General features: G+C 39.5%; 1 protein-coding gene across 1 annotated transcript; it reads left to right on the top strand.

The window, feature by feature from the left end:
• The first annotated feature begins 3517 nt into the window (after window positions 1-3517).
• LOC140929883 (transmembrane protein 98-like) lies at window positions 3518-9089 on the top strand. Its single transcript, XM_073379582.1, has 7 exons — window positions 3518-3711; window positions 5254-5344; window positions 7078-7118; window positions 7203-7352; window positions 7473-7532; window positions 8163-8202; window positions 8792-9089. Exons 1-7 carry the CDS (start codon window positions 3569-3571, stop codon window positions 9032-9034), a joined length of 768 nt encoding a protein of 255 aa, XP_073235683.1. The 5' UTR covers window positions 3518-3568; the 3' UTR covers window positions 9035-9089.
• The last annotated feature ends 5047 nt before the right edge of the window (window positions 9090-14136 follow it).

The raw sequence follows: 14136 nt of genomic DNA on the forward strand, positions 1-14136 counted from the left end.
GTATGACCATCCATTCTAGTCTAAATTCACTTTTTCATCCACCTGTTCTTCCGACAGGTCCATTCATTCGTTTGTTCGTTCAATCGTCCAGTCGTTTTAATCACTGATTAAGTAAATCAGTGAGTAAATAAGCCGAGTGAGTGCGTGAATGTTTAAATGATTCATTCATTCATTCATTCATTCATTCATTCATTCATTCATTCATTCATTCATTCATTCATTCATTCATTCATTCACTCATTCATTCATTCATTCATTCATTCGTTCATTCGTTCATTCGTTCATTCGTTCATTCGTTCATTCGTTCATTCGTTCATTCGTTCATTCGTTCATTCGTTCATTCGTTCATTCGTTCGTTCGTTCGTTCGTTCGTTCATTCGTTCATTCGTTCATTCGTTCATTCGTTCATTCGTTCATTCGTTCATTCGTTCATTCATTCATTCATTCTTTCCTTCCATTTTTTCCCTCACTTTTTGATGCAGCGGACTCCTTTGTTCTTTAGACTCTTGCCTCTATATACGGATCGGTTGTAAATGATTCTTCCCGATTTGGCCTGGCACGAAAAATAGAGTTTGCGCTGTCCATGTCCGTGGTTAGAGGAGAAGGGATGGGGGCTGGTGGACGTTAAGGAGATGGGGGTGATAGGGCAAGAAATCGGTCACGTCTCAGGAACCGGCAAAAAATGAAGAAACGAAGCACCATCTTCTTTAGCTTCTTGTGATTTTCTGCCGCATCAATGTTTCTTCACACTAATCGGCTCCTGATGTGAGACATTGGTGTAATTAATATGCTATTAACCCCTAATGATGGAATTAGGGCCGGTCGATTCCGCTAAAACGTTTTAAAAATTAAGTCGTTATTTTACCAGATCTATTAACAATTACTTTGCTTTTTAGCAATCAGAAAAGACATGGGCCTGCGAGACAAAGAGCGGAAGAAAACAGAAGGAGACGGGAGGGAAGAAAGCAACGTAGAGATGAATTCCGCAGGAATATCCTCCAGAGAGGCGAAGAAGAATCGGTCGTCTGAAATGACCGATTGTGCAATGTAAAACAAAAGACGTAGAAACGCGTAGGAGAGTAAAGAAGTTTCACAGCGACAGTTCGCAGAGTGCTGCTCACTAGTTTGTTTTAAAAATTAGAACGTTTTGACAACTCATAGAATACGATCCTCTCTAAAGCATCACGACTGAATGTCGTCGTCGATTCTTAAGGTCCCTAATAAATGTGTTGAAGAATACTTTATTCTGTAGTCTTTCGTGCTAGTTGATTTCTTGTTTGTCGCGACTTTTGTCATCAAAATTAAAAAAATGACCAACATAGGGTTCCGACATGAAGATAGCCTGTTCCAGGCTCTAAGATAGTGCGGAAGACGCGAAAGGGAAAGGCACGCGAAAAGTTGTCCTGTTCCAGGTTCTCAGATAGTGAGGAAGACGCGAAAGACTCCCCAGTTTGCGCTTTCTCAATTCAGTGGACCCGACTATCCCGGAGCCTGGAACAGGCTAACATGAAGATTGTCAAAAAAAATTCACAAGGAATGTTTTTTCCTAGTCTCCCACGCAAGCGTTTTCAGGGGAGCTCGTTTTTCATCAAAAATTATGCCCCATAATTGGAGGAAAATGATATTTCAACAAATAATTAAACTGGTAAACTGACCTCCGTTCTCTACAATTTGCTATGCAAATGCAAGTTGGTTTCCTGACGTTGTTATTTAATAAAAGGGAGTCATGCCCATTGTTACCTGATCTTTTCCTGTATGAAGGATGGGTACAAAGATTTTGGATTGGCGGGCTATTGGATTTTCGCGCCAATGGTCCCTTGAATCAAAATGAAATGATCCAGTGGACCACCTCTTGAAATTCGCTTTGTCTCTAGAAACAGGATTTGGCGGAGGGACTTCTGGCGAACGATATCAAGCAACAGCGGACCACTGATAAGCCGGCTCCATCGGCGGCACGGAGAACCAACCCATACAAGCAAGAACGACATCTTGTCAGTCCGCTTAAATTCCTCGCTAAAAATCTTGACTTGACTGAATCGGAGGAACCGAACACTAATAGCTTTCCATTACATAGGCTGGAATTCAAAGCAATGATACCAAGTCTTATCGGTATCTAGCGAAGAAGAAAAAAAACCGGTGCAACGAGACAAGGATCGTCACACCGCCATCACTCGTGGCTCCCATTCCCTCTTCTGACATAGTAGCTAAAAAGCTTTTTTACAGGAAAACTCACAATGTATAATAAAAAATATTAATTATGTCTACTAAAGATATTATGATAACAGTATAAAACTGGTTAACCATGTCTACTACATCTTATTTACTCAATTCAATTACACAGATAATCAAAATGATAAAATTAAAATTGAAAAATACATATATATAAAAGTGATATCTTCATAATTAGGACAGTTTATACAGAACACGAGGATTCCTTAAAAGAATAAACTGCCTAGAATAAACAATAAAATATAAAAAAAAACTATATACAAGAAAATTCTAATCCTAATTAAATTTCAACGAAGCGATACGTATGAGCTTATTAGATAGAACCAGGAGCCGATTACTGATAGAACATAAAGTCACCTCACCTAGGCTAAAAATAGCAAAAAAGGGAACTATAACAAAAACAAAACCTATAAAAATCTTTCTTTATTGCGGGGTCGTAACAAGTTGTATATTTTGCCAACTGATCCCACACTTAAGCTTTAAATTTTGATCCCTGATCCCAAAATTGTTGCAAAACTTGATTCCTGATCCCGTGAATTTTTACGATCCCTGGATTCAATCTGGGTTGGATAAACTGCGTATACTTTATAAAAACTGGAAAAAAAGTGTTTCTCTTTTTTATTTATTTTACAATTACTCACATCATTTACTGACTGGAGAATTAAGGTTGGTTCCAGTCTGTTCTTTCGAGTTATCATGCTGACGTTTCTATCATGCTGACGTTCCACTTAAAGCTTTCATTACAATAAATGTTGTCATAAACTTTTAGTTTAGTGCTCTGTTCGTGTTATGTGATCAATTTTGCAATTCGCCAACAACACAAGAAAAAGAAAACATCAAGTAAGTCTAACGTAAAAGGCGTTTACTCTATTGTTGTACAAGTAGCTTGGTCTCAGTCGTCGTCTTGGCAGCACCGGTTGACCAACTAAGTTCAGGTGTGCCACAATTCATACATCACCATCTGACTATTTTTATACACGTTTCATACTGGTGTAGGTAACCTGAAGCTGTACGCACGCGAGGGGAAAAGTTGTAGCGATGAAGGCGGCCCAAACGTGGGATCAGTTGGCAAAAAATATACGTTACAGAAAACGCTCCAATCATATCAGGTGATCTCAGGTCATAACCGGTCCCCGCGAGCTTGAGATAGTTCCCGGGGATTGACCAATCAAGAAAGAGCTCGAGCATTCCGATTTGCATTTCGGCGAACTCCGGAAAATGGGTTCGGCAGCTTTCCGACAAACTGTTCGGCACACCAGTTTGTGGCTAGAAAGTTGCCCTATTTCCTTTGTTAAGCAAATTTGTTGAAATTAGATGTACTTCAGTAACTAACAGCGGTATGACTCCAATTATCATAGTTGCCATTGGATTATTAAGCGGAATTCTGATGGTGTCTATGCTTGCACTGTTGGTGATATTTTGCACAAGACGAAAATATGGAAAAGCGAGTTTGACGACGGGACAAGCTGATACACAATACCAGTAAGCTTTAATACATATATCAGATTTGTTTTTTCAAGAATTACCGTTGAAAAAAGGAAATTTCGTCTACCAAAGAAGTAATTTCACATGCTAAGTAGGCTGATCGAAACCCAGCGTTAGATCTACAACATATAAATTGAACAACAAAATACGTAAAGTCAAGACTCGTGAGGCTCCCAATCAATACAGGGCGAAAAATATACGGGCGAAAAATATACGGCAGAACCGTACCTTTAGAGAACTTATTAGGTTCTGGAAACGAAATCATTTTTTTCTATCCCTATTTTCTGGCAAGAGGAACTAAACAAGTTAAACAGTTGTGAAATGCTCAGTGGATTTCCTCTAAAGCCTGGTTTCCATATGATCGTCCAATCGCGATCGCCCCACAGGTTTCAAATAATAATCAGGCGATTGGGAGCATTATCTGGAAACACTTCCAGGACGATCACGAAGGACCGGGATAATAATGCGATTTAATGCGATTGAGACTATTATATATATGGAAACCAGCAATCCTTCCAATCTACCTGATGGTCTCAAAATTTTTATAAATAAATGGGGTGATCAGGATGATTGGGACTAACATATGGAAACCATGTAGGCTGAATTTCAAACCCAAGCCCACATCAACCCAGGACAACGTGGGAATTTGGAAACAATCCTTGCTCAAACCTTACATATACCTCCGCCCCTGGAGATACTTCATCAAGTCTAAATATCAAGTATGCCCCCACCCCAAGGGACTGAATAAGGTGGCACTTGGTTGTTAGCCTGAAAACAAAAAGGTACTGATGCTTGGGGGAGTTTCTTTAAATTAAATTATTTCTTCAAATTAAATTATGACGTTTTAAAGCTTACCGGTAATTAAAAATTTAGTTTGATCGATTTAAGTGAGATAGTTCATGTTGTGAAAGCTGTTGCCATTGTGACTAGTGTACATGTAAACTTATCCATGTTTCAGTCACTTTTTGAGTGCTAATTATTTCCCTGAGTGAGGGTTAAATGTTGGATTCAGTACCCAGAAAAATTGTCCTTTCCCCCGAATAGATGTGTCCCTTCAAGAGTGGCAACAAGTACAAAGGTTATGTGAACATTTTTCCAGGACCAAGTTGTGTCCTTTGAATGGAGGTGTCCTAAAGGGAAGTTTCCACTCACTGTATACAGCCATTTGTGAACACTGTAGATACATTCGCCCTCTGGGAACCCCATGATGGGCTTTTCCCCCCCTTTCTCATTTCCCGCATAGGCAGTAGACCTGCATCTTACTCTTCAAAGGGAATTGTTTTTGGAAGTTGTTTCAAGTGATTGCTTGTAATGTACAGGGTGTTGATTAGGCATCGGAGATCGGAGAATTCTCTGTTAACCACACAGAATGCTCCGGCTTACGTTCAGTCCTGTGACTAGTTTTTATTCAGATGTGGAGCCTTTTTCAAAATATTCACCTGAAACATTACACCTTTCTCATAATACTAGAATTGTTAATGAAAACCTTGAATATGCTGTTTTTTGTTCTAAAGTTTCATTCAATTTACTCTTTTGAAGGATGCAAGATGCAGAACTTGTAAAAGCTTCAGGGTACAGATCCCGCAGTGAATCAGCTGGATTTAGTGGATTTTCACCCGAAGATGACTTGGTATATAAAAATAAAAATCTGTCTATAGAATTAACATTACTTATTCATAGAGCATGCTTGCATTAACAGGGTTCGCACAGGTTATTCAAAACCTGGAAAGTCATGGAATTTTAGAATTTCATTTTCCAGGCCTGGAAGGTCATGAAATGTAATTGCCAGTCCTTGAAAGTAAGGGAAAATTGAAGATTTGTTTATGGTTAATCATGACCTTCACTAACAAAAATATCCGCACTTTGATTCTTGGAGACGTGGATTTCTGTCTGTGAAATTGTTAATTTCTAAACAACCACTCACACTGGCAGTCTTTGATTAAAAGCATACAAGTTAGTAATAACCTATTAAAAAGTAATAACTAATAATAGTGTAAAACTAATTGATTAATAGGAAAACTAGTGGTAACACTCATCAAAAAAATTTTATTAATAACCATGCATACACAAAACAAGGAAAGTAAACATGAGACTTTCCAGGAAGTGGGCAGGTGGGAAGAAAATGCTAGTTCTAGTGTACAGTAAATTCCCTCTCTGTTAGCTTGACTAAAAGTGAGAAGTGCCATGCTTGAGCAAATGTCTGACAGTAAGCCCGCTTGGCCTATACTCCACTAGATATAGCTGCGGGTGGAAAAGTCTTATGACTATATAGGCGAATCTTTGTTTACATTTTTTGCCTCATTAACATATATGCTCATCATTATCTAATGAAGGTAATAAAACAAAACCTCTGAATATTGAAAGAGCATGATGATTTCAGTTATCTCTGAAAATTTGAGCCTGATATATATATAAGAAATGGTTTCGGAGAAATAACAACTTCTTTTTTAAAAACTCGAAATTTTGCAAAGAATGTATGGCTCATTGACTTTTTTGCCACTCAGTTTTCGATGGCTGATATTTTCTTCAATATTGCTTGCAAAGAGCTGAAAAATGCACAAATTGCTCAAGTTAATCAACTCTTTCAAGGTTTGAATTTACTTTGCAAATACGGCCACAGCCTCTGTGAGTTAAGTCGAATGCTTATGAGGAAAAATGTAAACAATGATGTCAGCAAAGATTCACCTATCAGCTACATGTTTTAGGTAATAAGATTAGCTACATTGCAATTATTTTTCAATTTGTAATTTTGTTAAAGTTTTGGGGTCATCTGCATGTGATCTTGCTAGTCTGAACAGGGATCGAAATTAAAAAGATCCCCAGGTTGTCTTTTGGCGATCAACTGGAGAAGTATAGTTGCCAGATGCAGATTTTTAAGTCACCAGTTTAAATAATTTAAATGACTCAGCTCATAGTATGGCGTGATCCATCAGATTTGATTGTTGAAAATTTCGGAGACAGAAGTCAGTATAAATTTGGAGGTGAACTGGCTTTGTTTATGTGATTTGGCACATTTTTTATGATGAAAGCAAAGCAAGATAAGATGAAATGTTTGTTTTAACTTTACTCTTTTAATTTAAATCTATATCATAAAGAAATCTGGTCGCCAATGTGGTGACTAAACCAGAAAATTTAGTCTGCAAGGAGAAAATGTTTGTCCCATTGGCAACCGTATCAGTTGCAATTTCGAGCCCTGCTGAAAAAGGTGTGGCTAGTTTCCAGATCCCTGACCCTGTAGCCTTGTTGTGATCTACAGGTTGATTCCTGAAACTTTTATTTTAACTGCTTCTGTTGTGTGTAAAATAAAATTCACCTACTGTCTCTTTCTTCACTATTAATCATAAATTGTTTTTGTTTTATTAGCCAGAGATGTTTCTGGACCCAGATTGGACTGGGGATGCCGAGTAAGTTAATGTTTTTATTTATAAAATAGGTAGTAGTAACTGTGGTGATAATACTAAGATTATTACAATTATCTTATCATGCAGAAACCTGATATCACACTGTATTGACCTGCTGAAGGCGTGTCATATTCTCACGGGACGGCTTGTGTCCTATACCATGGATAGTTCAGCAAATGTCAAATCACCAAATGAAATGGTAAACATTGTTACCGCTGCCAAGGATATTCAACCAAGGTAATGATTAATTAACAGAGACATATTCACTATTGGTACATGTGGCATTTGTTTTTTCTCAACTGTTGTTGTGATGTTATTAATTGCATATTTGTAAATATAGTGTACTTTTTTTATCAGAGTGGATAACCTTGTTGAAGCTATGTATACACCATCAGATTCTAAGCAAATTGAAGAGAGGTAAAGCAAGAATGCAGTTTTCATTGTTGAAAATAATACCGCAAGGCCTAGCCTGTCACTGTGACATTTGTCTTTAGCCCTATAAACCAGGCAGAAAACTGAACCACAACATATCTTCCACAAGCTAGTTGCAAGGATAAGACCATTTTTGATACAAGAACAGAAAAACAGATGCAACAGGACGTCATAGGCAGTGTAAATAAGTACACTTATAGTTTGTGATGGTTATCAGAAGTGACTACCTGGTTACTTCAAGTTGGGCAGTTAATTCAATAATATTGATACTTCTTCCTTGTACAAGAAAACAACTTCCAGCAACTTTTTTCACATCTTGTACTTCAATCTTGTTTGTGATATATGCAAGGATATGTAAAAGTATTAACGATTACCGTTATACAACAGAAGAAAGCATGGTTCCCTTCTTACAATGAATCAATGACTGAAAATTGTGGGCTCTTAAACACAGGCAAACCAAAACTGAGCTGATCAAATCCAACAGTTTATGATGCCTGTGCACTTATTTTGGTTCCAGGTATGGAATACAGCAACAATTAATTGTAATAAATTTTGTTATACTACAGAGAGTGAAGCAGAATATGACTGTGCATTAATTCTCCATTGGTATTTTAGGTCCACTGCCCTGTACAAATCAGTCTGCCATTTACTTCAGGTAAATTATATTGCTAAATGAGTGACTCAGGGTTTTATAGTGTAAGCTGCGGGGCCTGAATATGCTTGTATTCTGTCACAAGTATAGGAGCACTTTCTGCTGATTATTGGCAAGTAAACTGTTTTTTCTCTTTTTGCTCTCTATTGGCTGGTATAGAACAAGAGCAGAACATTTTATATAGGAACACTTTGATTGTGTTATCTATTAATTAATACCCTATTGTAAGCGTTTTTTGAAATAAAAATGCTCTATCCTATTCTAAAAAATTGGAGTCAAAGAAAATTTTTTTTCCAAGGTATTAGATAGCAGATAACCACATCTGAGTAATCTGCGTTACGCTTGCAATCTGTTGATAGGCATGGAAATGTAATTTTTGTACTTTCAGCTAGTTTTCCTCACTAGATCTAGTAATAACACTTAATGTGTACTTTTATCAGTGAAATAAAGATTATTACCGTTATTTTTATTGTTGTTGTTGTGAGGCTAAAGTTTTCACATGCAGAGAAGTTACATGTATTATTATTATTATCATTATAATTGTTATTAAGATGCTTGCATGTAAACACTGTTTATCATTTGCTTGTAAAAGGTCATCCAAGGTGCATCCAGCAAGCCAGAGAGCTTTGGTTGGGCAGATGAGATTATTGTTTTCATGGAAAAGCATATGGAAGCCATGCAGTCTGAGTGCAGTGACTCCAAATGTTCATCATGCTTGTCTATACAGAGTACAGCAAGTTCTGCCGAGGCATGTCAGCTCTGCCGACAGCCAGCTATGGTGATCACAAACCAAGCATATTGTTACTCTTCCCATAACCCGTCTACTGTACTGTAACTTGTCACATCACTTATCTTCAGCATTATAGGCTGATTTAGTAACAGAACGGGAACGTTATTTTACAACAGAAAAGCGCGCGGAAAGGACTAAACTCAACTTCCGGTGCCGAATTTGCCTCCCTGTCATTGGTCTAGACTTTCTCAAAGCCCGTTTCCGCGACTTATCTCGCTCGTCTCACGACTTCGTCGGTCACTTTCGCTTGCTTCGCGAGCGTCCACAGCGCCTTCGGCACTCACTCAGTTGACTTATTGCAAGTTTACCATTGGTCAAGCCAACTGTTTTATTTCCGCGCGGTCATCAACTGACGTCCCTGCTCTGTTGCTAAATCAGCCTATTTTTTTCACCATTGACAAAGTGGATCACTAAGGCCTGTTTATATGAAGAAAACCTCTCCCAGGTAGAAGGGTCACTTTCCCAGGAGCCAAATCAACTATTACTTTTTAAAAGGGAGCGTTTATGTGAGCAAAAAAGTTGACCCCAGATCCTGGAGCTAACAGCCCTAGTGCTGCATTCTCCACATTGTTTCACCTTAACAAAGTTGACCCGACTGGGCGAGCCAAAGGGTTTATATAAAGCCGACTGTCCAGCCGGATCACCCTTTTGTGATGATAGGGTGACCCTCCTACATGCAGATGAGCCAGCTTTATGTTTCTCATTTAAATGGTTTGGCATGTTTTGTAAGGAAATGTATGATAAGTTGGCTCGCCCGAGGTAGCTCACCTTCACGGAGTTGACTTGACTAGGCAAGCCAAAATGTTTATACATATAGAGACTGTGGTAGGCTCCCCTTCACGTCATAGCCAACTTTTTGTTTCTCATTTAAATGGTTCACCATGTTTTGTAAGGTAGGCTCGCTCGGGGTAGCTTGGGTAAGCAGGTGACCCCGTTTTTCCCGGGACAACTTTTCTTCTTACCAACGCGGCCTAATGAGTAGATAACCCGACTCTTTTACCAGTAGAATGTGTGCATCCACTGATATAGGTTCTTGTCTATTGCTCGCCACAGCCATCCAGTAGATTTTCAAAGGCATGTACCAGTTTTTTATTTTTTTTGCTGTTGTTATTGAAAATTCATACATGTTCATTTTTGAAGTCTGTAGCACCTACCGTCAGCCTTGAATTTTAGTTAAACATGTTAATCTACACGACAAAGGATGTGGCACATGCAGGATTTTGGTCAGCTGGCATTCAGTTTCCTATAATGCCCTTTTTTCTGTTTTACTTGTGCATATAAATGTGAGAACTGCTGCATGGCGTGAGAGGTGAATGTTAAACTTTGGCAAGTTTTTCACCTTACTGGCTTCAAGTTTTCTAAATTATAGCAACGATCAAAGACGACGAAAGCAACGAGTATGTCAAAAAAGCTATTCGATAGGTTTAGTAAAAAAAAAACAATTTTTTCATGCAACACACTTTTTGTGCATTTCTTTGCCGTCTCTGCACGACCACGACGTGAAATTTTCTTGCGCGATGCTTTGTGGAGGACTTAGACACACGGGGACGAATTTTTCTTTCGCTTTCTAAACCTGGGTGCGTCCCCCAGAATTAAACATAAGGAAAATTCACCGACATTTGACATTTCAAGTGGGTTAGAGTCAACGCGACAATGTTGCAAAAACCCCCCTCATTTTGCGAACTCATTTTGTGAAGTTTTCGACGCTGTTTCCGTCGTCGTAGCCTCCCCGCAGACGTCCGTTGGGGTTCGTTTGTCACGCATTCATTTCTCCCCCACGGAGAGGAGAGAAATGAATGCGTGACAAACGAACCCCAACGGACGTTTGCGGGGAGGCTACGTCGTCGTCGTCGTCGCGAAAGCTCACTATTTTCTGAGGGATGGACGTTCGTCCAAACACCTTTGGGGGCTTGCAAGATTACTTGTGGAAGCCCACTTAGTTATACACATATCCTACTCCTCTGAGCCTTAAGTAAAGAGATACAATACTGAATATACATGTACAAAAACTCCTTAAAAAGGACAGACAGACAGTACAGTCACATTATCCGGTGGACTTATAAGAAGGTAAGGTAAATTTATGCAACAAGTAGCAAGTTTGATAAATATAAATGCCTAAGGCAAGGTACAAACAAGCTCCTCTGTTAGTATAATTAAAAGTTTCTAAAAGAATATATTAATCTTCATTTTTACGGAAGGGTGAAAATGGTCATGCAAGAACCCAAAGAGCGGACAGGTCTGACCTAGCTTGACCTTTTCCTCGTTAGGTGGCTTCCCTTCCAAATGCCTGCCACTCAGGCTGATTTTTTGTGAGGGTTTGGAAGCAAATGTTAAGATTTTAGATAATATTAAAGAAATGTCGATTCGAATGGATTGTATATATCTTAATCTTTTATACCTGTACAGTTTTAGATTTTTAGTTGGTTTTATATAGATTTGATCAATTTAATACATTTTATGCTTAGTTAGGTGTCCCCTGATAGCTGAGGGTTTCCCCTCTGCTAGATATTCTATTGACACGTTAATAAAGTGTATTCATTCAGTCATTCATTATGAAGTATGATATTTGGTAAAGGATTTTTTATGTTAATGCCGTTGACACTCTAATTTTTTATAGTTACATAAAACCCTAATTTTGAATTAAAGTGATCTTGTCAATTATAGCATTCATTTCTATTCAGTTATTGCTCTTGAATCTAGGATACACTTTGGTTTAGCCAACGAATTGGTTCCTGAAAGAGCACTCCCTTGCGTAATCCGTATGCAACGCAAGAGCCCTTCCAGGCTGACAATATTTTGTATCGAATTTAACCGTCCTGGTTTGAAGTAGCGAAAGGTTTAGGAAATGCACATGGGTTTTGGAAACAGCAGCCTGAGAAAACAGTCGACATTTCGCGACGGGCCTTCGCAACGCCACCACTTGCTTCTCCACGAAATGAATTTTTGCGCTCGTTTCTTTCTTTCTTTCTTTCTTTCTTTCTTTCTTTCCTTCCTTCCTTCCTTCCTTCCTTCCTTCCTTCCTTCCTTCCTTCCTTCCTTCCTTCCTTCCTTCCTTCCTTCCTTCCTTCCTTCCTTCCTTCCTTCCTTCCTTCCTTCCTTCCTTCCTTCCTTCCTTCCTTCCTTCCTTCCTTCCTTCCTTCCTTCCTTCCTTCCTTCCTTCCTTCCTTCCTTCCTTCCTTCCTTCCTTCCTTCCTTCCTTCCTTCCTTCCTTCCTTCCTTCCTTCCTTCCTTCCTTCCTTCCTTCCTTCCTCTCTTTCTTTCTTTCTTTTTTTCTTTTTTTCCTTCCTTCCTTCCTTCATTTTTATTGGTTAATCCAAGAACAGTTTTATTTTCTCTCTGCGCACAAATAGTAATGGCTAGTCTAGGTGGGCAGTGTCTATACTAAACCGTAGCCACGTAGCTGCATACCCCAGGAGTTTGGGTTTGGGTTACGGTTAGGGTTAGGGCTAGGGTTGTGGTTAGAGTTACTGTTGGGGTAAGTGTCAGTGTTAGGGTTAGCTGCGTAGCCCCTTATATTTTCCGCGTAGCCACGTAGCCACGTAGTCACTGTTATAGAGGTACAGCTTCGAAATGGCCAGGTGTATATTCTGCAGTTACTCCACGACACTACGTTCATACACTCCCGTAGTTCCCTCAAAACCATACCCGATGCCAGACCAAAATCCCGGGGAAGGGACGGGGAAGGGACTCTGCATATGAAAGGGGTGGGGATGTTCGTTGTCTCGCTTAGGGGTGTAAATTTCGGATTTTGGTCTCACTTAGGGTGTTCTGGGCAAAACGCCATCATACTTAGCCGTGAAGGTCTCGTTTACGGTTGCACGTAAAAAAATATAAAAATATATATATTGTCTGTGTTCTTTTAGCAGTTAAAAAAAGCTCGGGCCACGCCCAGATCGGTCTCCTTTAGGGGTTTAATTCCAAATTTCCAACGAGCATCCCCACCCCTTTCATATGCGGAGTCCCCCCCCCCCCCCCCGGGACCAAAATGGGCAAAATGTAAAAGTCGATGCCCGTTTTCAGAACGAAACAGCGCATAAACCCTACCCTTTTGGGCGGCACATACCTATATAGCTTGTATAAGGGAGTACTCCCCGGGGCCAGCGGAAGTCCTTTATATGTAATATGCCCCCACAAGCACTGCCAGCAGCATATTCCCGTGGTGGGGGGAGGGTACTGCCATATATGGGCTATATAGGTATGTGCCGCTGTGAAGGGTATGGTTTTCAAGCAGTTTACTCTAGGATAGGATATATAAATCAGAGCGTTTGGGTCTAGAATAGGGTATCATTTTTCAGGAAACTGATCAGTTGGTTGAAGATTTTATCTAGACTAGGGAAACAGCTACTCTAGGATAGGAGGGATTTGGGGAGTTTACTCTAGTATAGGGTAGCAAAATTCAGCTGAACTAGCTCTGGTATAGGTTAAGGCCTGTTCCAGGGTCCCAGCGGCACATCCCCACCCAGTACCCCCCCCCCCCCCCCTACCGGGAGCATATTATGACTATTATGCTACTTCTTCGCGCACAATCTATCAGAGCCTGGACGAGATGCGGCTTGAGTTGAGCATACTTTGCTTTTTTGTAGCTAAAGAAAAACTAACGAAATGAAATTTTTTTTCATTTTATTTAGCTGCTACCCCCGGGGGGTACTCCCATATATGGGCTAAATAGGTAAGTGCCGCGGAATAGGGTATGGTTTTTGAGGTTCTCGGTCCTTAAATAGGGTATCTTTTTTTACCCTTTTGTTTCTGTGTCCCTGGTGTGGTCCTTAGATAGGGTAGCTTAATTGTATTATCTAATACAGTGAAACCTGTATTAAGCGGACACTCTCGGGGAATGCTGTAGTGTCCGCTTAATACAGGGTGTCCTCCTAATACAGGTTTTAATAGATAACGTCATATAAGGTGTCAAATGCCATTCAAATGAACAGTGGACACGTTTAGAATACTCCCAGAGACTATGACGATATACGTTTGCATTAATTTCTTTATTTAAGTAGACCAGTTGATCAAAGTACCATAAACATAGATTCCAACTAAAATTTGAAGAAATCAGATGAGTGAAACAAGCTCTATACAAACAAAACGAAATAGAAAACATAACTGTGCGGTGAAACTAATCAAATAAGTTCGTCAAGTCACGTTTTTTA

Source organism: Porites lutea, chromosome 3 (assembly GCF_958299795.1).
Source record: "Porites lutea chromosome 3, jaPorLute2.1, whole genome shotgun sequence".
Classification (NCBI taxonomy): domain Eukaryota; kingdom Metazoa; phylum Cnidaria; class Anthozoa; order Scleractinia; family Poritidae; genus Porites; species Porites lutea.

Bases quoted from the DNA above. Each gene is read 5' to 3' on its own strand.
- LOC140929883 (XM_073379582.1), top strand. From the start codon at position 3,569: ATGACTCCAATTATCATAGTTGCCATTGGATTATTAAGCGGAATTCTG. The intron at 5,345-7,077 runs GTATATAAAAAT...TTGTTTTATTAG, and splicing joins TTTCACCCGAAGATGACTTG to CCAGAGATGTTTCTGGACCC. The intron at 7,533-8,162 runs GTAAAGCAAGAA...TTGGTATTTTAG, and splicing joins TCTAAGCAAATTGAAGAGAG to GTCCACTGCCCTGTACAAAT.